This window comes from Phalaenopsis equestris, unplaced genomic scaffold (genome assembly GCF_001263595.1).
Source record: "Phalaenopsis equestris unplaced genomic scaffold, ASM126359v1 Scaffold000702, whole genome shotgun sequence".
In the NCBI taxonomy this organism is placed as follows: Eukaryota; Viridiplantae; Streptophyta; class Magnoliopsida; order Asparagales; family Orchidaceae; genus Phalaenopsis; species Phalaenopsis equestris.
Genome location: NW_018165142.1, coordinates 293,292 through 316,744, shown reverse-complemented (window position 1 = coordinate 316,744; position 23,453 = coordinate 293,292). Strand labels below are relative to the sequence as shown.

The following is a 23,453-nucleotide window of genomic DNA, read 5'->3' as shown; positions in this document are numbered from 1 at the left end:
GCACTCTTGTGCATCTCCTTTACTCTTAAAGATGATACCAAAATACTCTTCATCCACTCCCCATGCATCTATTTAGTTTTTAAAATATAGTTTTTAAAATATCTATTTAGTTTTTAAAATATTATTAAAGAGTTTAGTAAGCTAAGAAACTCCTAAATCTCCTAAATATTTACACACTTTAATTGGAATATCATCAAGTCCTATTGATTTTTCACAATTTGTTTTCTTTAAAGCCTCCTCAACTTTTTTTTTTACAAATGCATTTTACTAATACGGCGATAAAAATAAAACGTTTTATTATTATTAACAATTTTAAGATCACTAAGATCGATCGTATTTTCTGAAACTTTATTGAAAAATTTATTAAAATAGCTCACACTCCTATGTTGAATATCTTCATCTAAGAAAAACATTTTTTAATTTTCATCTTTAATACATTTTACTTGAATTAAATATTTACTTTTTTTTCTTTTTGATTGACTAGTTTATAAATTTAATTTTCACTCTATTTCGTATCTAATGTATTATAAATATCGTTAAAAACAGAATTTTTAACGTCACAAGTTGTTTTCTTAGACTTTCTACGATTGTTTTTATATTTTTTATGGTTTTTTATGTTTTTACATTTAGACCGATTTTTATAACACTTCTTCTTATATTTTATCTTTTCTTGCACATTATTATTTTATAGCCGATTATTTTATTTATAAATATTTTTCTTTTTGATTCTTCAAATACATCTTTTGCCACCTGTTTAATTGTATTTGTTACTTTATCCCATATAGAATTAACTTCTTTATGAAAATTTTAAATCTTGAAATCTTGAAACATTGAAGTATACTCATAAAATTTTTTTTATTTGTTTTTTAGATTTTTCCATCTAATTCCATGATAATATTTTATTATATTCTTTATCTTACAACTAATCTTAAAATCCAACACTACTAATTGACGTTAGGTACTTAAATTTTCACGTGGAATGACTTTTATCTTTATATTCTTGACGATATATTTTTTTATAGGAAAATAATCAATTTGTGTGTTATTAAAACCATTCTTATAAGTAATAATATGCTCATATTTTTTTTAAATAAAGTATTAGTAATAACAGAATCTTATGCTAAAACAAAATCTAATATGGTTCTACCAACTTCATTAATTACTTCAAAACCGTAGCCATCATGGATATTTCTAAAATATTCTTCCACTCTACCAACATATTCATTTAAATCTCTTCCAATAAAATTTTTTTCTTCAAGATGTATCATTTGTATTGGTTTTTCTAAGTCATTTAGATTTTTTTTTTGATTAAACCCGCTTCTAAACACACTTGAAGAACATAAAAACTTATAACATTAAAAATCTCAGTATCAACAACAATCTTTAGGGCTATATTCTATCTCTAATTTTATTAATTTTTAAAACATTATTTTTCAAACTCTCACTATAATTACATCAACACCATTTCTAGTGTGACTCCTATTTGAATATCAAAGTTTAAAACCTCAGCTATCAATCTTCTTAGCTTTTTCTCCAACTCATTTAATTTTTTTAAATAGATATAATGTTTATCTTTCATTAAATTATTTGTGAGAGTACCTATATTTCAAGATCATATCCTAATATTAATTTTATGGACTAACTTATTTGTCTGTATCTATCCATGATGTGAGAATCCTTACTTATTTTACACTACACCTAGGCGTGTAGTGATTTTTTCACACTTTTTACTGTATTCAAACCATACAACACATCACTTCCAGGAAACGTTCTAGTATTTACATAAGAATTTAAATGATTCATGCCATGATTTTTCGACAAGAATTTTGTGATGGCTAAAGAAATAAAGGAAAGAAAATAAAATATGGATCGTGTTCGGTCTGACTCCTGCGATCATTAATCCCACAAGCAGTTGGGTGATTGTTGCAGAAATCACAGCATTGTAGGAGAAATCATGAAAAGCGCTTTCATGATAGTGCGTCCGTGTGGGAAGCTCCCGCTTCACCACCATTTGAATTTTTAAAGAGTGACATACAGCTTTCATGCTTAACAGTATAAGAAAGGTGGTATGTATGTTAAATTGAAGTTTAGGTGTTAAATACAAATTGAGTGATATGTATATATATCTTCCTGTAAATTTCGTTGTGTTTATTTGTTGTACGCGTTATCACATTCTTGGGCTTGGATTTTCAGGATATGGTTCAAATTATAATCATGCCGTTTAACTTTTTAATATTCCTAATGGTTTGTAATTATGCTCTCCTCCCTTCTATTATTTGCTCGAACGTAAGAATTATCTAAATTTTATTCTTATGCTGTGTGCAGTGCAAAGCAAAGAAATCCTTGTGGTTATATATATAACATAGGAAGATTTACATACATACCACACAATTCTTAGTATCACATATGTAACACCTAAACTTTAATTTTTCCATATGCCTTCTTACATATGCAATAAATATGTATTTCACTTTTTAAAAGTTAAAATAGTGGTACTTAATGAAAATTTCATCAGCTAAAATGCATCAAATTCTTAATAGATTTCTCCAAATTTTTCTAGGCTGATCGAAGTCTGCGACAAAATGAGAGTATACTATTGGAGCGTTTGAGAATTGATAGTAAGAAAATTATTCTCTTTTGATAAATTTCATCTCTTGTCCGATGTATATTTTTTATTTTTCTTTTATGGTCGCTACACTTGGCACACCTTTTTCTTTTCATGCATTGGATTTGATCTAAAATTGATCTTGTATTTGCATATTATTGTAAGTTCTCCTAACTGTACCGTCGCGCATATAAAGTGTGAAAGTTACTTTTGTAATTTCATGTACATGTAAGGATGGCAGAGAAGAAAAAACGTTGGGCGTGCACTCTTCTGATAGTATGAGTGAGTGTGAAACATTTAAAAAAATGGATGATTTACATACATGCCACTTAATTCCCTTGTATTTACATATTTAACATCAAAACTTCAATTTTCCCTTACCTATGAATAGAGAAGGTGTATTTCACTTTTTAAAAGTAAAAGAAAAAGTGGTATTTTTATGTGACGTGAAAGATTTAAACTTTATAAATATAAAAAATTAAAGTTTATGTGTTAGATAAGTAAATACATAGGTATTTGGTTATATGCATGTAAACACCCCTTAAAAGTAGAAATATACATGCATACCACACAATTCTTATGTATTCACATATCTAATACCCAAAGTTTAATATTTACATTGATAAACACCTTGGTGTTATAAACCTAGGCATTAAAAGTGTATTGCACTTTTAAAAGGCAGCGATGGTGATTTTTGACGTGATGTTGAAGATTTGTGTGGTATACATGTAAATATGAATGTTTAAGTGTTGGATATGTAAATACATAAGAATTGTGTGGTATGAATGTAAATGCCCCCTAAAGAAATAAGTTGAACAAGCAAGTCCTTTTTTTGGAATTTAATTCCTTGATGATGGGAGATACTTAGTTCTAGGAGACTTTACCATTTTATAAGTGAAAACCTTGCTTTTATGATGACTTCTTTTCCTTTTTATTTCTATTCCTCTTAGTGATTATGTTATACTTCTTATCATATCATCTAAGTGAATTCATGCTTCATATATCTGTCAAGCATGGAGCATCAATTTTTACGCTCATTCATTTTCTTAAAATTTTTAGCAGATTGGAGCGGAAAAATTTACTTCTGTCAAGGAAAAAATGCATTCTACTTTTACGGAGGATTTACATACATTCCACTCAATTCTTATGTATTTATATATAGAACACCTAAACTTCAATTTTTACATATATGTCACCTTAGCTCTGCAAGGTGTATTTCACTTTTTAAATGGTAAAATAGTGATATTTTTCATGTGATATGAAAGATTTGGATGATATTAATGTAAAAAAGTAAAATCTGGGTGTTAGATGTGTAAATACATAGGAATTTAATTGTATGTATGTAAATGCCCCCACTTTTTATCTTCAGTGATTAAGATTTGATGTTGTAAATTGTAGGTTTCTTGCATTACAAAGTCAAATTTGCTCTTTTCAATTATTATTAGCTTAATATTTCATCCATATGACTTTTGGAAGATCATAGAAGTGTGTACTTGATAAAAATAAAAATCTTTTTCTTTAATACATTTTTAAATCATTTTTAAAACTATAATCACAATAAACCATGATTACTCTCGCAATAGGCCATTGGGGGTTTGAAATATAGTTTTATAAGGTCTTAGACTAGGTAAAATGCCAATTTAGCTCCTAAACTATTTAAGGACTAATATAGGCTCGAGATTCTTAAAATGAGGAGTAAAAGAGTCATGTCTTGGGATTAGTTTAGTTCCTATTTAAATAATCGGGGGTGGGCTGTAAACTAGTCAAGTCGAGGTCAAGCTACTCTCAACTTGAGCTTGATTTATTTATCAAGTTTGAGCTAGAGCTTAATTCTACGAGCCTGAGTTGGCTCACTAATTGACTTATTTATTATGAAAGAGAGAATACAATATTAATTAAAGTTGGTGTTAAAGTAAAATGACAAATAGAATGAGTAAGTAGGAAATAAATAATAAAAAAATAAATAATATAAAATAAATATCATTTTATGCATTTTTTAATCATTTAAATATGAAGTCTTGAATTTTAATATATTTTGAGTATATTGAATGTTAATATTTTCTTAAATGACTTGGCTCATGAGCTAACAAGCCGAGTCAAAGCTGGTTTGAGTTTAGCCTGTTACCTCATCGAGCTTAGCTCACGGGCCACTTATCGAGCCGAGCTTGAGCCTGCTCACGAGGTAGCTTGGCTTTGTTACAACGCTAATATGGGGACTAAAGTAGCCTTTTATATAGTCTAGGACTTTAGGGCCAATTTGGCACCCTTTAAATAATCGAGGGACTATTTTGACCCTTTTATATAATTTGCATTGCTTAAATTAAATGATTCATGTCATAATTTTTTTGACAAGTTTCTAAGCAACCCACCACTTTACACATCCGGGCTTGAGTGATGACAGTGTTTAGCTATAGAGTTTTAGGATGAAGAGTTGTAAAGTAAAGAATACTAGGAATCATCGTCATAGAATTAGATGGAGGTACCTAAAAGACGCAAATAAAATTATTTTTATAAGTGAAATTCAAAATTTCAAAATTCGGGATGTTCACGAAGAAGCAAATTCTATGTGGGATAAAGTAACAAATACTATTAAACAAGTGATAAAAGTTGTATTTGAAGAATCAAATGAAAAAAAAACATATAAATAAAAATAGTTTGTGGTGAAATAATAATGTGCAAAAATAATGTGCAAGAAAAGATAAAATATAAGAAGTTATGTTATAAAAATGATTTAAATGTAAAAACTTAGAAAACTGAGAAAAATATCAAACGACCCGTAGGGATTCTAAGAGAACAATCTGTGATGCTAAAAATTATACTTTTAGTGATCTTTATAATAGAATAGATACTAAGGAAGGTGAAAAAAAATATGTATAAACTAGTCAAACAAAGAGAAAAGAAAAGGAAAGGTAAAGTGTATTAAAGATGAAAATAAAAAAGTGCTTTTCATAGAAAAAAATATTAAAAATAGGTGGGTTAGTTATTTTGATAAATTTTTTAATATAGTTTCGGAAAATATGATCGACCTTAGTGATCTTAATATCGTTAATAATAATAAAATGTTTTATTTTTACCATTCCATTAGTAAAAAAGAAGTTGAGGAGGTTTAAAAAAAAACCAAGGGTGTGGAAAGTCTGTAGGACCCGATGATATCCCAATTGAAGTGTGAAAATATTTAGGAGATTTGAGAGTTTCTTGGCTTACTAAACTTTTTAATATTATTTTAAAAATTGAAAAGATGCCTGAGGAGTGGAGGAAGAATATTTTGGTCCTCATTTTTTAAGAATAAAAAGGATGCACAATAGTGTACAAATTATAGAGGAATTATGTTGGTGTATCATACTTCAAAATTATGGGAGAAGGTAATTGAACATAAGTTAAGATATATTACAAAGATTTCTCATAATCAATTTTGATTTATGTCGGATAGGTCTATTATGGAAGCTATACATTTATTGAGAGGTTTGATGGAGAAATTCATAGATAATGAGAAGGATCTACACTTGTTTTTATTGATTTAAAAAAAACTTATGATAATGTTTCAATAGATATCCTTTGGAGAGTTCTTGAGAAGAAAGGTGTTGATATGACTTACATTCAACTCATTAAAGATATGTATGCAAGAGTTGTTACTTGTGTTCGAACTGGAGGATTGACCAAATATTTTCCTATTTCTGTTGTTTTACATTAGGGATCGACTTTAAGCCCATATCTTTTTGCTTTAGTTATGGATGGTCTTATTGGACACTTACAGGAGAATGCATCTTGGTGTATGTTTTTGGTTGATGATATCCTTCTCGTGGATAAGACGAGAGAAAAAAACTTAGGAAAAACTTGTATTATGGAGGTCTACCTCGAAGTCTAAAGGCCTTCGTTTGAGTAGGACTAAACCTGAATACATGAAATGCAATTTTAGTAGTTGTAGCTCTAGTAACAAAAATGTAACTATGGGTGATCAAATTATTAAAAGGCGTGAACGCTTTAGATATCTCGAATCTATTGTACACAGTGATGTTGATATTGATGTGGATGTTATTAGTAGAATTCAAGTTGGTTGGTTGAATTGGAGGCATGCTTTGGGCCTATTCTGTGTTAGAAAAGTACCGCTTAGACTGAAAGTAAAATTTCATAAGAGACCTGCACTGTTCTATGGCTTTGAATGTTGGCCTTTAAAAGAGAAGTATAAAACTAAGTTAAGTGTTGTTGAGAGGAGAATGATTGGTTGGTTGAACCGGAGGCATTCTTTGGGCCTATTGTGTTTTAGAAAAGTACCGCTTAGACTGAAAGAAAAACTTCAAAAGAGACCCACAATGCTCTATGGTTTTGAATGCAATGCTCTATGGTCTCTATGGTTTTGAATGTTGGCCTTTAAAAGAGAAGCATAAAACTAAGTTAAGTGTTGTTGAAATGAGAATGATTAGGTGGATGAGTGGCTTTACACTTGGAGACAAAATGCGAAATGAATATGTCCGTTGTAGGATTGGATTAGCTCCAGTGGCAGACAAGATTAGAGAGAGTCGTGTTAGATGGTTTGGTCACATTAAACGTCAATAATCTAATGATCCGGTTCGGAGAGTAGATGTTTTAGATTCGACTTTTGTTAAGAAAGGTAGAGGTAGACCTGAAAAGGCTTGGATAAATTGTATAAAAAAAATGATCTTAATCTATTAAAATTGAATCAAAATATGACTCTCAATAAGACCCAATGGAGAAAAAGGATTCATGTAGCCGACCCCACTTAGTGGGATTTTGTTGTTTTTGTTGCAGTGCTGAAGATTCATGTTAAAGAAGCCATTTGTTTTTGAATTTTTTACCTCTGAAAACTCGTATATTGCTATCCATATGATATATATTTTTTCAGTAATGTTTCTGTAACAACTTTTTTTTTTATTACCAGTTGAGGATTTGAACTTGCATGCAGTAGAATCTTTGAATGGTCATCCATACCTAGCAGTCGGAAAACATCTATGCGGTAATGCAACAGGTGATTATTTCACGTGCCCTCAAAATAAACTAATTCTAGTTTTCTTTTGGACATTTCTTATTTTCAAGATTTACATACATACCACTAACTTCTCATGTATTTACATATCTAAAACCTAAAATTCAATTTTACATATATGCCACCTGACTTAGGCACAAAAATGTGTATTTCACTTTTTAAAAGTTAAAATGGTGCTTTTTTTGATGTGATATGAAGGATTTGGGTGATATTAATGTAAAAAGTAACGTTTAGGTGTCAGGTAAATACGTAAATGCTTCTTCTTATTTTTATACACTTGGAGTTTTTGGAACAGCTGAAATGTTTTATTTTTTGCAGATTTGACGATTAGTTGTTGTTGTTGTTCTCCGGAAACCAATCTCAGCAGTATAGCTTTTTCGAGTTGCTGTCGTCTTCAAGGCATCGCTCTGGCAACATGTTGCCACCATCTTTGCCAGTGGAAGCATTACTCAAGTACTACCCTATATTTTTGTTTTTTGTTTTCTATTTTATTTTATTTTATTTATGTTTTGATTTGAAACAAAATATATTCGACTTATTTGACTAAAATATTTTTGTTTTTGAAAACAGTCAAAATATCTAAAAATTAATTTGAGTTTTTTCAAACATATGTTAATTTATTTTTAGAAAAAAAAAATAAAAAATACACTAAACAAACATTTTTTTATTAAAAAAATAAAAATAATGATAAAAACAAAATGCAAAATTGATCCTGAACAGGCCCCAAGCATTATTGAGTTCAATTTTCACTTTTCTATCTTTAAACCGTGGCATTTTATGGTTATATTTGTCATATCTGATTATTTAACATGTAATTTTTTTTTTCTTCGTGATTTTTTTTAAATTGTTTCAATGAATGTTCATTCATTTTTTTTTCCAACGAGTGTTCATTCATTGGTTTGGCTAAGTGAAAATGTTTAGGTTCATCAGCAGTCTCGTTGCACAATTTTGGTTAACTCTCTACAGTTGTGAGCAATAGCATTCTAGTTCTGCGAAATTTACATGTATACCAACAATTTTTATGTATTTACACATCTAACTTCCCAAATTTAATATTTACATTTATAACATCTTGGTGTTATAAACCTATTACATGAAAATGTGTAGTTCATTTTTTGAAAAGATAGAGATGGTGGTATTTTTGAAGTGATTTTAATGATTTGAGTGTTATGCTTGTAAATTTGAATGTTTAGGTGCTAGATATGTAAATACATAAGAATTGTGTGGTATGTATGGATGGTCTGCTTTGCTTTCGTTTTTTCTAACCATTATCTTTCAATTAAAACTCTGATTTGGTGTTGTAGTTGAGACATTTGTAAAATCAAATTAAATTGGAACATTTTTTAAATATTTTTTTTCAAGTAGTGAGTTATGTTTTCGTCCTCAATTGTGAATCTGCTAGTCAATTTTTGTTGATTAGCATATATTCTTGTTGCGTGCTGGAAAGTTCAAGATGGTAGGGTGCCAATTTAACGTCTTAGTGTTGGATGAAGATCTAACACACACACAAATAAAAGAGAAGTGGTATGAGATGACACTAAAATTTTTTACATGAAAAAATTATAGAAAAGTAGAAAAACAGGGGGCCTAGTCCACCCAAAATAATCTACTATATAATTGTAAGTATATAGTTCCACCATTCGCTTGAATTAAAGAAGATCAAATTACAAAGCTGAATATCACTGATGTACAATAGTAATTTAATTATAATAGTCATAATTTGGATACAATAAATATAGTTCTTGGTTGATGATTATAACAATAGTTGACCACAAAGTCTTAGGTGTTGAATGTAATAGTAATAATTAGTCACATTGGTCATAGTCGAAGACTTTAATAGCAGAAGTTAGTTACAATAGTCATAGTTGAAAACTATAATAAGAGTAGTTGACCATAATAACCGTAGTTGGTTGCTACAAAGACAGAAGTTGTTCGTAAAGACTATAGTCTGTGGTTGCAATAACCACAAAAGCTATAGTTGAAAACTATAACAATAGTTGTTGATCATAAAAGCCGTAGTTGATTGCTACAAAAGCAGTAGTTCTTAGTAAAAACTTTAGTCAGTGACTGCAGTAGCGATAGTCATAGAAGCATGTTGTGAAAAAAACAAGGATAATAAAGCGAAAATTGGAACGAGAAATTCACAGAAAAAAAGAATCACAAAGGAACACAAATTTACGTGGTTCTACAAATTGCCTACGTCCATGGAGTTGCAGAGAAATTTTATTAGTTTTGAGGATTACATTCGTCGATCACCTCGACGATTATAAGAAAGATTCTCTTTCTCTCTTCTATCTCTCTCCTTCCCCTTTTCTCTCTCTCTCTACCTGAGAGCAACCATCGAAGAAAACTGGGAAAACCGAGCCTTGCAATTGCTTCCTTCTCCTTCGCCTGTTGCCGAAGCCAATAACTCCGGAAGAGCAGCATGAGATTCCTTCTCACATAAAGCCAACGCCAAGAGCAGCCAAATAACATTAAATGGTACTTCTTTTTGGCCCATAAAAGGAAAGCCTGAAACGGTTCTTCTTCTGCCCAAGAGAAGAAGCGTGACCAGTTACTGGGAGAAGCGGGAACTTAATTTGGAACTTAACTAATTCACAACGATTAATTAAGGAAGCAAATAACAGGAAATTAATTCATCTAGATAATTTCCTTAGATGCAGAATACCACCCAATTTGGATGTAGTGAACCGGGCTCTATATCTCAACAAAGCCGCAGTTGGAAATTTATAACTTTAATAGTTGGTCATAATATTCGGTTGCTGTAAAGACAGTAATTGGCCTTAAAGGCTGTAAACGGTGGTTGCAATAGCCAAAGTTGGCTACAGGGGTCGTAGATGAAAATTGTAACAGTAGTATTTGACTACAAAAGTCATAGTTTGTTACTAGAAGACAATAGTTGGCCATAATGATTGTAATTCGTGACTGCAATAGTGGTAATTGACCACAGAAGGTCGTAATTGGAAATTGTAATAGTAGTAGTTGGCCACAAATACCATATTTTGGCTGTAGTTAGTCGTAAACGCTGTAATAGATGGATGTAACAAAGGTCATAGTTAGAAATTATAACAATATTAGTTGGTCATAAATGTTGTAGTTGATTTCTACAAAGACAACAGTTGGCAATAATGATGTTGTGAGTAACTGCAATTGCGACAATTGGTCACAGAGACTGTAATTAGATACTATAACAATAGTTGTTGGTGACAAAGGTTGTTGTTAAGCTGCTATAAAGACAATAGTTGGTCGTAAAGGCTGTAATTGTTGGCTGCAATAGCGATAATTGGTTGTAGAGGCCATCGTTGGAAACTGTACCAATAGTTGTTAGCCACAGAAGCCATCGTTGGTTTCTACAAAGGCAAGAGTTGGTCATAAATGTTGTAGTCGGTGCTACAAATAGAGGTCGTATTTATAAATTGTAACAATTGTAATTGGCCACAAAACTTGTAGTTTAACTATAATGGTTGCAAGCAGTGATTGTCGACTACTGGTGGTCGACGAAAATAGGTGGAGACGATGGGTGACAGTCGACGGTGACCGACGGGCGGCGGTTGATGGTGCCGACGGGCGGCGGTTGATGGTGCCGACGGGCGGCAGTTGATGGTGGTCAGTAGCTATAGAGGTTGATGGTGGTCGGTAGCTATAGAGGCTGATGGTTTGTCCCCATATCTTCTTCAGAGCAAGTTTTGAAATTTTACTTCTCTTTTTTCTTCTTCCCCTCCCCAGCAAAGAGACGAGACCTATTTTTTAGCATTTTGGGGAGAGACATTTTGGGCTTTTGGTGATAATTTTTAAATATTTGAGTGACTTAATGACCTCAAAATTGAATTATCTTAGGATCTCTGGATTCCTTTCGTTATGACGCTCGATTCAACCATAAATATGTCAAATTTGGAGTTCATTTGATCATTCAATTGACAATCCAGAGCCTCCAATTATGCTTTAACGACTTGGTCTGACATTGATTGTACTCGAATTGAACCAACTTTGACATCATTTGGTTTGTCTTGTCCTGAGAACTAGTTTTACTATAAATTTTTAAAATCGGGGCTCAGATGATCTTGAATTTGAATTTGAAATTGAAAGATCCCTTATCAAAAATGCATCGAGATTCACATTTTATTAAAAATTGTTGAGGACACATCAATTCTAATCATTTTTTCTATCTTGTTAAAAACTCCAAATTCATTTGCCTTAAATTTCTATTTTTTTATTGTGAACAGAATTCACCATTTTTGGGGGCATTTGCATACATACCACCTAATTCCTATGTGTTACATATCTAACACCTAGACTTTACTTTTTTTAAATACATATCACTCAAATCTTTCATATCATATAAAAAATACCACCATTTTAACTTTTAAAAAGTGAAATACACATTTTCATGAATAAGTTATGTGGCGTAGATGTTGAAATTAAAGTTTAGGTGTTAGATATGTAAATACATAGGAATTAAGTTGTATGTAAGTAAATCTTCTCTTTTTTTCTTATTTTTTGGCGCTGGAACCAGATTACTGTCGCCATGACATAAAAGATTTGCTCAGATATACAGCTAAATTGTTCACGCTAATATGGCAGATTAATCTTTCTGATTCCCTTCCCCTTTATTGGGGCATTTACATACAGACCACCCAATTCCTATGTATTGACATATCTAACACCTAAACTTTATTTTTTTTACATTTATACAACCCAAGTCATTTTAGTGGGATTAAGGCTTTGTTGTTATTGTTGTTGTTTACAATCCAAATCATTTATATCATATAAAAAATACTACCATTATAACCTTTATAAATGCAAAATACACCTTTTTATGCATTGGTGAGGTGATATGTACCTAAAAATTGAAGTTTGGGTGTTTGATATGTAAATACATAGGAATTGAGTGGTATGTATGAATCTTCCTTTCTTTTTTAACCTTTCGCTGTTAGAACCAGATTGCTGTTGCCAGAATATAATGTATTTGCCTGGATATACATCTATATCGTTCATACTAATATGGCAGATTAATTTTTCTGATTTGCCTTTACAAATAAAAGGTTTTTCTTTTTCATGGCATTTACATACCTAACTTTTTTTTTTTTACATTTATACTACCAAAATCTTTCATATCATATCAAAATACCACCCTTTTAACTATTAAAAGTAAAACACACTTTTTTATCCATAGGTGAGGTGACATGCATAAATTTACCTGTTAAATATGTAAATACATAGGAATTGAGTGATATGTATGTAAAAATCATCTTTTTTTTCATCTTTTGTTATCACTTTGAAAATGATGGAGTGGTAATTATGGGTGATCAAATCATTAAAATATGTGAACATCTTAGATATCTCGGCTCTATTGTTCAAAGTGACGGTGATATAGATTGGGATGCTATTAGTAGAATTCAAGTTGGTTAGTTGAAGTAGAGGAATGCATCGTGCCTATTGTGTGATAGAAATCACCGCTTAAACTTATAAGAAAATTTTATAAGATGGTGGTGTGACTTGCAATACTTTATGGTGCAACATGTTGGCCTTTAACAGAGAAGCATAAAACTAAGTTAAGTGTTGCTGAGATGAGAATGTTTAGGTGGATGAGAGGCTTGACACTTAGAAAAAAAATGCGAAACAAATCTATCCGTGAAAGGGTTGGTGTAGCTCCGTGTAGCTCCAGTGTCCAGTGGCAGAAAAGATTAGAGAGAGTTGTCTTAGATGGTTTGGTCACATTAAATGTCGACCATCTGATGATCCAATAGAGTAGATGTCTTAGATTCAAATTCTGTTAAGAAAGGTAGAGGTAGACTAAAAAGGCCAGGATGTATTGTATAAAAAATGATATTAATTTATTAGAATTAAATGAAATTATGACACTCATTAGGACTGTATGGAGAAATAGGATTCAGGTAGCCAACCGCACTTAGTGGGATAAAGACTTCTTCTTCTTGTTGTTGTTGTTAGAGCCAAATTACAGTTTCCAGAACATAATAGATTTGCTCCGATATACACAGTATATCTTTCATATTAAATATGTCAGTTTAATCTTTCTGATTTTTACTTTACAGATAAAAGGTTTTTTTTGGATCATGGACTAACCAAGCAGGATTTTTACGCCGTTACATGCAGCAGCTGGGCAGTAGATGCGGATCACAGTACTGATCTCTCTGATCTGTCAGAAAGCAGCATAGAGATAAATGGCAGGTAATTTCAATTACATTTCCGCATATAAACAAATGAAGGTTAAATTGTGAAAGCTTAGGGACCGTTTGGGATCTTTTTATTTTTTATTTTTATTTTGTTTTGTTTATGTTTTAATTTGAACAAAATATATTTGACATTCATATATTGCATTCCAATTTTAAATTCATTTTCACATATAAACATGTTTGATTAAGTTGCAGTTGTGTTTAGAACATTTAAAATTTGTTTGAAGTGTTTTGAAAAACATCTTAATTTGTTTTTGTAAACAAAGAATAAAAGTTATGCCAAAATTACACTTAACAAACATGTTAAAAAAACATAAAACCAAGACAAAAACAAAACGGCCATTTACATACATACCAAACAATTTTCGTGGATTTACGTATGTCTAACACTTAAACTTTCATATTTACATGCATACCTCTAACTTTTTACATGACATTAAAAATATCATCATCGGTTTGTCAATATCTTTTTAACAGTGAAATGAAACTTTTCTTGTATAGGTTTATGACACCAAATTGTTTTAAGTATAAATATTTTTAACTTTGGGTGTTAGATATGGAAATATATAAAAAAATCGTGGTATGTATGTATATTCCCTCCACACAACCCCCACCCCCCCAACCACCACAAAATAAAAATAAATACTATTCTCTACATGTTAACACATATTTAGTTGCGGTATGACTATAGGGCTGTAAATGAGCCGAGCTCGGGCGAGCTTAGGATTGGCTCATGTTCGACTCATTTGGAATTGACTCTTGTTAGAGATTGTTCATGAACAGTGTGTTCGTGTTTGACTCGATTTACATATTCTTGTTCTTGTTCGGCTTGAAATTGACTCATTTAAATTAACTAAAAAAAAAGATGTAAGGTGAATTCAAACCCGTACCAAGTATGTGCAATAAAAGGCGCATAACCTGATGACCACATGGGTTGTTTTGATATAAACTTAGATATAAATATATAATATATTATTATATAAATAATATATATAATTTCTTTATTTCGAGTTAAAATAAGCTGAACACGGTCGAACAAAGGTTTGTTCATGTTCAACTCGTTTATAATTCGAGCTTATAAAAATTATTTGTGTTTGGCTCGTTTACTTAATGAACGATTCGAACACGGGCTATTAAATGAGTCGAATACGGGCTGTTCGTGCTTTTTTGACAGCCCTAGTTACGACCGTAGCAGCAAGATTGTTTTGGAGGGGGGCTAGAAGAGGGGGAGAGGATCCCTGGAGTTTTAAGAATTTTGCTATATTTTTCACTGTCACGGACTTGTTTTTCTACGCGGCTTTATATTTGCATCAAAGAAATTTGATTTTCCCTAGACCTTGAATCATAGCAAGGGGACGCCACCTTATATTTGTAGCGCTGGTAACATAATAAGAAGTGGAAGAGGAAGAGTGAGAAATCTCAGCGCCTCTTATTCCAGGTGAGCTTCAGTAGGATTCTCCTGTAACGCAAGAGAAAGGAGAACAGAGAAGCGGTAGCAACTAGGGAAGAATTGAAGCTCAGCAACTATTCCATTAATCAAGTAAATATAATTATATATATATCTATTACATATGTAATGCGGAATATATAAAATGGAATATAGATGCCCAACACATATTCTAGAGAAGTGGAGAATCATGTTGTAACCAAATGAAGCAGGCCGAGTGGTTCTGGAGTTGGAAAATCATCGTTGACAAGGTGGAGAGCAAGGCAGTAGGTAGTTGTTAGAGAGAGGAACCCATTCCATCACTTAGCATCCAAATTCACATAATATGTTAAAAAAAATCAAACAAAATCACATTTTGCATAAATAATTGGGTCATTTCTTGCATACCTTCCAAATTCTCTGCATTTGCATATCTAACTGCAAAATTTTATTTTTTACAATTGTACCACCCAAATCGCTCATTTCACATAAAAAAATATCACCATTTTAACTTTTAAAAAGTGAAATACACCTTTTCAACTTTTAAAAAACTTTTAAAAAGTGAAATACACCTTTTCATGCAATATATAAGGTGGGTATGCATGTAAAAATTGAAATTTAGATGTTAAGTATATAAATACATAAGAATTGCTTGCATTCATGTAAACTTTCCAAATAACTTCAAGAAACTTGTTTTCCAATGTGATGCAACCCATCCCATCAGTTAACATTCAAATTAACAAAATATGTTAAAAAAACCCAACCGAAATCACATTTTGCATATATAATTTCATTAAACTTGTCTTCCTCTTCTCATACTCTTGTATTTTGATTTCCTTGTGCAATCAGTGAAGTGAATGAAGCCAAAAAACACTTTGGTCCTGTTGAATTTTTCATGGGCGACAGAAGCGTTGAAGAAATCATCAGAAACATGAAATCTGTGGATAGAGCTGCTTTTGGCTTAAAATGCAAAAATATTATCGATATGGGGAGGGTTTTCTGGCTTAGAGAACAAGGATTGGATGCAGAGCTGGTGAAGTACGTTCCTTCAAGAATTTCTCCTGAGAATCATTTGTTGATAGCCAAATTTTGCTAGTCTTAGAACTGATTATCTATGTTGTCTTTGGGTTCAAAAGAACAATCTTTCTCTGAAATGAAATATCAATTTGTTTTTAATTATATGCTTTTAATATCTATATGGTTTGTTGATGTATACATGCTTTGTTTTCTTGTGTTGAGGTGGTCTACTTATTTGTGCTCAAAGCTATGCGAGATCACATATAGCATAAATCTTATTATATCTTCATTACCATCTTAGTGTTATCTATCTGAAAGTTTCTCTCTCTCTATCTCTCTATGTGTGTGTGTGCGCGCACGCGTGTGTGGAAGAAAAATTACACGGTGACAAAGCAGAGTAGGTGCAGATAGGTGTGGATTTGGTGGTATTTTGAACGCCGCAATACCATCAATCTGCACATAATATTTTTTCGCGTGTGTTTAAAAATTTGAGTTTATATAACTCTTAAATACTTGAAATATGCTCCTATTTCACATGCGGGGAGATATATCAAATAGTTCACATTAGACTAAAAATATCTAATGATAAACGTATATTCTACCGTATAGGAGGGAAAACGTCGCGCCCTTCCGATTTCAGCTTGTTTACATTATTATAGTTATTATATCTTTGTTTGACCTTTTTGGTTTTGTAGGGATCGGGCCAGTGAAGCTATAGATATGTGTTTGCTCATCATCAACTTAAGCATACATAACTACTATTTTTATGATGTTATTATTATGAGTTATAGATTAGGCCTTTTTGATGATTTAAATTAGAATCATGTCAAAAACATCATTTTATTTACTTTTTAAGAATGAATTATACTTCTTTCATACATATATTTAAAATTGTAAATATATACATAATTTTTATCTTATAACTTACAAGGCATGCATTTTAAAAATTTAGGTGTTAGAAATGTAAATATATAAGAATTATGTGGTAGTATGGAAATTTTTTTGAATTATTTTTATCATATTTTTCATATAATATAATTTTTAATAATTTTTAATAAATGGTTTTTGGACAAAAATCAAAATAGCACCACGCTCCCAATTACATTGTTGCTGCCTCTTCTGCAAAAAGTCGCCATCTACTACGTACTGAATTGCTGTGTAGCCATCTGTGCTACATTTTGCGGGGCCCACATGGTTTCCACTACACAGCATTGGATGCCAGAGTGGACCCAACGAAACCCAACCAATGAAATTGTCGGCTCATACTTAGCTACACGTAGCTTCGTGGAGTCTATCATTCATGGCGTCCGCAGTCCGGCCATGGACGGGTAGGTGATCGAATGCCTTTTCTCTCTCCTCTACGCCTCCATCTACCAACATCTCTCTCTCTCTCTATATATTGGCTTCTATAACCCAAATCATACAGATTGAGCTTTGGGATTCGATTTACTCCTTTAACCTCGATCAGATCTCGATTCATCAGAGGCCGGAGATGGCGAGGAAGAAGATTCGAGAGTACGACTCCAAGCGCCTCCTAAAAGAGCACCTCAAGCAACTCGCCGGAATCGAGCTTCAGATCTCCTCAGCCCAGGTACCATTTCTCTATCTCGTGATCTGTTCTGGATTTAATCACTTTCGTCATGTTGGTGGTGGTTGAAAGATGTAACCCTATCTGTCTTGATGGAAAGGTGACTGAGGCTACCGATTTCACGGAGCTAACGGACAGGGAGCCATGGCTCTCTTCCAATCGGCTGGTGGTGAAACCCGATATGCAGAGCGGCCTGGTCGCGCTTAACTTGGATCTTGCACAGGTGGCTCAGTTTGTTAAGGGACGCTTGGGAACCGAGGTATTTTTTCACCTGATTTGAGTTCTCTTATGTTCATCGTGCGGAATTCTGTGTTGAAGAGATGAATTCTATTTTTTCTTTTCTGATTAGGTTGAGATGGGTGGATGCAAAGCTCCTATTACCACCTTCATTGTTGAGCCCTTTGTGCCCCATGAACAAGAGTATTACTTCTCCATCGTCTCAGAGAGGCTTGGTTGCACTCTCAGCTTCTCTGAGTGTGGCGGTATTGAAATTGAAGAGAATTGGGAGAAGGTGATTGTGAAAGAATGGTTGATAATGATTAATTCTCTTTTCGTTATTTGTTTTCTTTCATTGAAGTAATGGAATCGATATGGATGTTGGTCTTGCAGGTTAAGACGGTCTTCCTCCCTACAGAGAAATCCATGACTTATGAAGTCTGTGCTCCATTGATTGCTACTCTTCCTCTGGAGGTGAGATTGTAGCCTGTTTTCTTTGTTTCAGTTAGTCTTTCATAGTGTTTGTTCAATTAAAAGTCATCAGCTGGTTAAAAATTTTCTTTTTCTCAGATTAGAGGCAAAATTGGGAACTTTATAAAAGGAGTCTTTGATGTCTTCCAAGGTATGTTTTTTATGTGAAAACAATTGTTCTCTTCTATAACTGGAGACCTCGTGCTACTTTCCTGTCTAGTTTGATGTAAAAGCAGAAAATTCCAAGAAACTAATGAGGCATTTACACACATTGCACTTAATTCATATATATTTACCTATCTAACACCTAAACTCTTACTTTTTTTATATTTACACCACCCAAATATTTCATATCACTTCAAAATACCACCATTTTAACTTTTTAAAAGTGAAATACACTTTTTCATGCATAGGTAAGGTGACTTATAGGTAAAAATTGATGCTTAGGTGCTAGATATGTAAATATATAAGAATTGAGTGTTATGGATATAAAAATTCCTAATCCATTTGCAGATGTTGCGTAAATTTTATTAATGCTAACATTCTGGTGATTCATAATTTGCATGTTTTAGTCAATAAATTCTTGCTTGCATATCCTTGATAGATCATTATGGAAGATTATTGATTTTTCGTTGTTTGAATGAGTGCTATTGGAAAATTTGTTATTGGGAAAATGTACATACATACCACGCAAGTCATAGGTATTTATATATCTAATACACAAAGTTTGATATTTATGCCTATAACATCTTGATATCTAACACGCAAGATGTATTTCCCTTTTAAAATGGTAGCGATGGTGGTCTTCTGATGTGATTTTAAAATTTTAAGTGCTGTATCTATGTAAAAGATGAATATTTAGATGATAGATTTGTAAAACATAAAAACTGTGGTATGGATGTAAATGCCCCTTGTTCTTATTGTAACTTGAGATTAATTTGGAGAACTTATGCAGATCTGGATTTCAGTTTTCTTGAGATGAATCCGTTTACGTTGGTTAATGGGGAGCCTTATCCATTGGATATGCGAGGAGAGTTGGATGACACGGCCGCTTTTAAGAACTTTAAGAAGTAAATTCTCAACTTACATGTTTTTGAAGCCGATACTGGCTATCTATTGTAATTTGTGAGAATGATAACATTTATTTATAATTTGTAGGTGGGGGGACATTGAATTTCCGCTTCCTTTCGGCAGGGTTCTGAGCCCGACGGAAAGCTTTATCCACTCCTTGGACGAAAAGGTGGGAAAATGTTTCGCGAGCAAATAAGCATGTTTATTCAAACTACTTTGCCCATACATATTCAATTTTTCGACTCATCGCTTATGAACAAACATTTTGAAATATCCGATGTTTAAAGGAAGCTAACCATAACTTCATGAATGTTTTTACTTAAATGCTGAAAATGTTGTCTAAATGGCATATTGTATAAATTACAGAAGTAGTTGCATTGTACATAGCTTTTAAGGATATAAACTAAGATTAATGTCTAGCTGCTAACTTAGGGCCTGTTTGAGATCATTTTTTTTATTTTCTATTTTTTATTTTAATTTTGTTGTGTTTATGTTTTTTTTTTCCTTAAACACAACATGTTTGACATGTGTTTATTATATCTTTTTCTCTTGCTAGTTTGGCAACATAATTGTAATATTTCAGATCTGCAATATAATCCTTTCTTATGCATTTACATATATGTTGCCTAAATCTTAATTTTTACATATGTATCACCTTACCTATGCATGGAGAGGTGTATTTCTCAGTTTTAAAAGTTAAAGTAGTGGTTCTTTTGGTCTGATATGAACTATTTGGATAGCATGAATATTAAAATCATAAGTTTTGGGCCAGATATGTCAATACATCGGAATTGTGTGGTATGTATATAAATGCCCCCTATATTTGATTAAATGCTTAGAGTGAGTTGCTAATTCACCTCCTCTTTTCAGACCAGTGCTTCGCTTAAGTTCACGGTCTTAAATCCGAAAGGGCGGATATGGACAATGGTGGCTGGTGGCGGTGCCAGTGTCATATATGCTGACACAGTAAGCTTATTCTATTTTTTTTATTTTCTTAAAAAATAGAATTTCTTTTGTATTTTTGATAATTTGATGCTTAATAAGCATCATACTAACCGAATAATGCGCTTTTATTTCTTAGGTTGGTGACTTGGGCTATGCATCAGAGCTCGGAAATTATGCCGAGTATAGTGGCGCTCCGAAAGAGGATGAAGTTCTGCAGTATGCCAGAGTTGTTCTTGATGTAAGAAACCTTGAACCAGACAGTATCTATAGAAAAAAAAGTGGCTAGGAAAGCTTAGGGAGCATCACTTTTTGCCTTTTGTTTTCTATTTTTTTAATTTTCTATTATTTTTTTTATAATTTTATTTGAAATAAAATAAGTTTAGTATGTTATGACATATTTAGTTGGTTTTAAAAAATTCAAAATAACTTTTAGATGTTTTAAATACTTTTTTTTTAAAGCTAATTAATTTTTTAAAATGAAAAATGAAAACATGCAAAAAGTATGCTATAAAACCTGCTTTTAAAATAAAAGAAAAAATAAAATAAAATAATAGAAAACAAAAAAGATCCCAAAGAAGCTGTTAGGTTTTCATTTTTTTAATGACTATATGTATGCGAAATTAGACAATAAGAAAAAGGAAATAAATAATTATAATAGCAAACACCAAATATCATCCGTTGTCATCTGCCATTTGATCATTCAGGAATTGTCGACCGATGCCAAGAGATCATTCTGTGGGCACTTTCTTTCATTTTTTTTATATGAATTCATGGGAGGAGTTTCTCCTTATAAGCTACGAATGTGTAGCCTTTAATTTTGTTTAATCTGTTGCTTCTGCTGGCCCTGATGGCCTCTCAACGGTTTCTTTGGCTCTCCATATATTAACTATAAGCCAACGAAATCTTTCTATCATTATAAAACCGAGCCTTCACCGTTTTGTTGCAGTGTGCTACAGCGGATCCCGATGGCCGCAAGAGAGCTCTTCTTATCGGTGGTGGCATAGCGAACTTCACTGATGTTGCGGCTACTTTCAATGGAATTATAAGAGCCTTGAGGGAAAAGGTCGAGTTAAAATCAAAGGGGCATTTACATACATAGCATACAATTCTTTATGTATTTACATATCTCACACCCAAATTTTTTTATTTACACACAACACTCAAATCTTTCATATCATATCAAAAGCAACACTATTATCACTTTTTAAAAATGAAATTGGTCTTTTTATGCATAGATTTAAAGCACCAAAAGTGCTATGTTTTTAAATATGATACATAAATACATAAGAGTTGTGTGCTAGGTATGTAAATTTCACAAAATCAAGACATATTTGTTGGCTTGTTTCTCTTCCATAACTACTGAAATGTGTTCTTCATCCTGCAGGAATCAAAATTGAAGGCAGCAAGAATGCACATTTATGTTCGAAGAGGCGGTCCGAATTATCAGACTGGTCTGGCAAAGATGCGAGCTCTTGGAGATGAACTTGGTGTTCCTTTTGAGGTAAAAAATCTCTCTTTTTTTTCTCCTATTGTTTTTATTTATTAGATTTTCTTCAGCCTCAAATGAATTTATCAAAGCTTTATAAGTGGGTTGGCAGAGAACTACTTTCAGATGCCATATTAGGATTGAGCATTAAAAAAAGGAAGACTTGCATACGTACCACTCAATTCTTAAGCATTAACATATCTAACATCTAAACTTTACTTTTTACATATATGCCCCCTTATGCATAAAAAGGTGTATTTTACTTTTTAAAAATTAAAATAGTGATATTTTTTATATGATATGAAACATTTAGTGGTGTAAATGCAAAATGCAAAATTTAGTTTTAGATATGTAAATGCATAGTGATTTTCATATAACACACAATTCTTACGTATTCATATATGTAACACCTAAACTTCAATATTTCTATGCATGATATTCAGGTATTTAACGTCATTTAAAAAATATCACTGTTACTAAGTTTTTAAACGTGAAGTGCAACTTTTCATTAATAGATTTTGATTGATTATGAGACTAACTGTTAGATATTGAAATACATAAGAATTGTATGGTACTAAAGGATTGAAGCCTTTGACCTCACATATTTTTTCTCTTTTATTCAAATTTTGAAATAGTTGAGATTTAAAGAAGTCAATAGCCATTGCTATTGTAAAAAATAACATGTTTTTTTTTTCTTTTAGTTTTTTTCAATTTCAATCATTGGAAATTTTGGATGAAGAATGAAAGATCTGTAAACCTAAAGGTTCCTATACTTCTAAACCTGCTCTAATTTGTGTGTGTGTGTGTGTGTAGGAAATTTACATGCATATCACAAGATTCTTATGTATTTACTGAACTAACACCTAAAGTTTAATATTTACAATACTAACAACTTGGTTTCATAAACTTCTGCATGAAATTGTGTGTTTCGCTTAAAAAAAAAAGTTAATAATAGTGGTATTTTGGTAATTTAATGCTAAATATTTGAGTGTTAGACATCCAAAATATGAAAATTTAGGTTTTAGATATGTAAAAAGATGAGAATTGCCCCATAAAACTAATTAATCAAATCGAGAAAGAATTAAGCATCATCTCCAAGTTGTTTTCCTGCAACTTCCACACAGCAGTGAAAGAATTTTTGTCAGATTTATGGATTTTAATTTAATAATTTTTGTTTTAGGTTTATGGCCCTGAGGCAACAATGACAGGAATCTGCAAGAGAGCCATCGACTGTGTCATGTCTGCTGCTTGATCCACCTTTATTAATTTCTTCTTCTTATTATTTTTTTCATTCTTCTCTGAGTTCTCTTTAATATGGCAGTGAGAATAATGAAATTATTTCAACTCTTCAATCTTAAATGATTTTATTGTGTTATGAGGTTTCTTTATGTATGCAACTGAGTGAAATTGTTTACTATTTGATTTTATTTTA

The 23,453-nt window shown here is 31.9% G+C and overlaps 2 protein-coding genes across 2 annotated transcripts in view; both read left to right on the top strand.

Moving 5' to 3' along the window:
* The window catches only part of LOC110030323 (tRNA:m(4)X modification enzyme TRM13 homolog), a 27,577-nt gene extending 9,776 nt beyond the window's left edge, over positions 1-17,801 (top strand). Inside the window, exons 5-11 of the mRNA XM_020732990.1 lie at positions 2,561-2,618; positions 7,503-7,589; positions 7,926-8,060; positions 13,661-13,796; positions 16,077-16,265; positions 17,330-17,572; positions 17,671-17,801. Coding sequence (XP_020588649.1) covers positions 2,561-2,618; positions 7,503-7,589; positions 7,926-8,060; positions 13,661-13,796; positions 16,077-16,265; positions 17,330-17,572; positions 17,671-17,782 — 960 coding nt within the window. The 3' untranslated portion in view covers positions 17,783-17,801. The remainder of the gene's footprint in view (positions 1-2,560; positions 2,619-7,502; positions 7,590-7,925; positions 8,061-13,660; positions 13,797-16,076; positions 16,266-17,329; positions 17,573-17,670) is intronic.
* On the top strand, positions 17,715-23,453 carry LOC110030324 (ATP-citrate synthase alpha chain protein 2). The gene is made up of 12 exons (XM_020732991.1): positions 17,715-17,835; positions 17,933-18,091; positions 18,182-18,343; positions 18,442-18,522; positions 18,619-18,670; positions 19,475-19,589; positions 19,678-19,759; positions 20,461-20,556; positions 20,672-20,773; positions 21,482-21,598; positions 21,920-22,036; positions 23,202-23,453. Exons 1-12 carry the CDS (start codon positions 17,737-17,739, stop codon positions 23,271-23,273), a joined length of 1,254 nt encoding a protein of 417 aa, XP_020588650.1. The 5' UTR covers positions 17,715-17,736; the 3' UTR covers positions 23,274-23,453.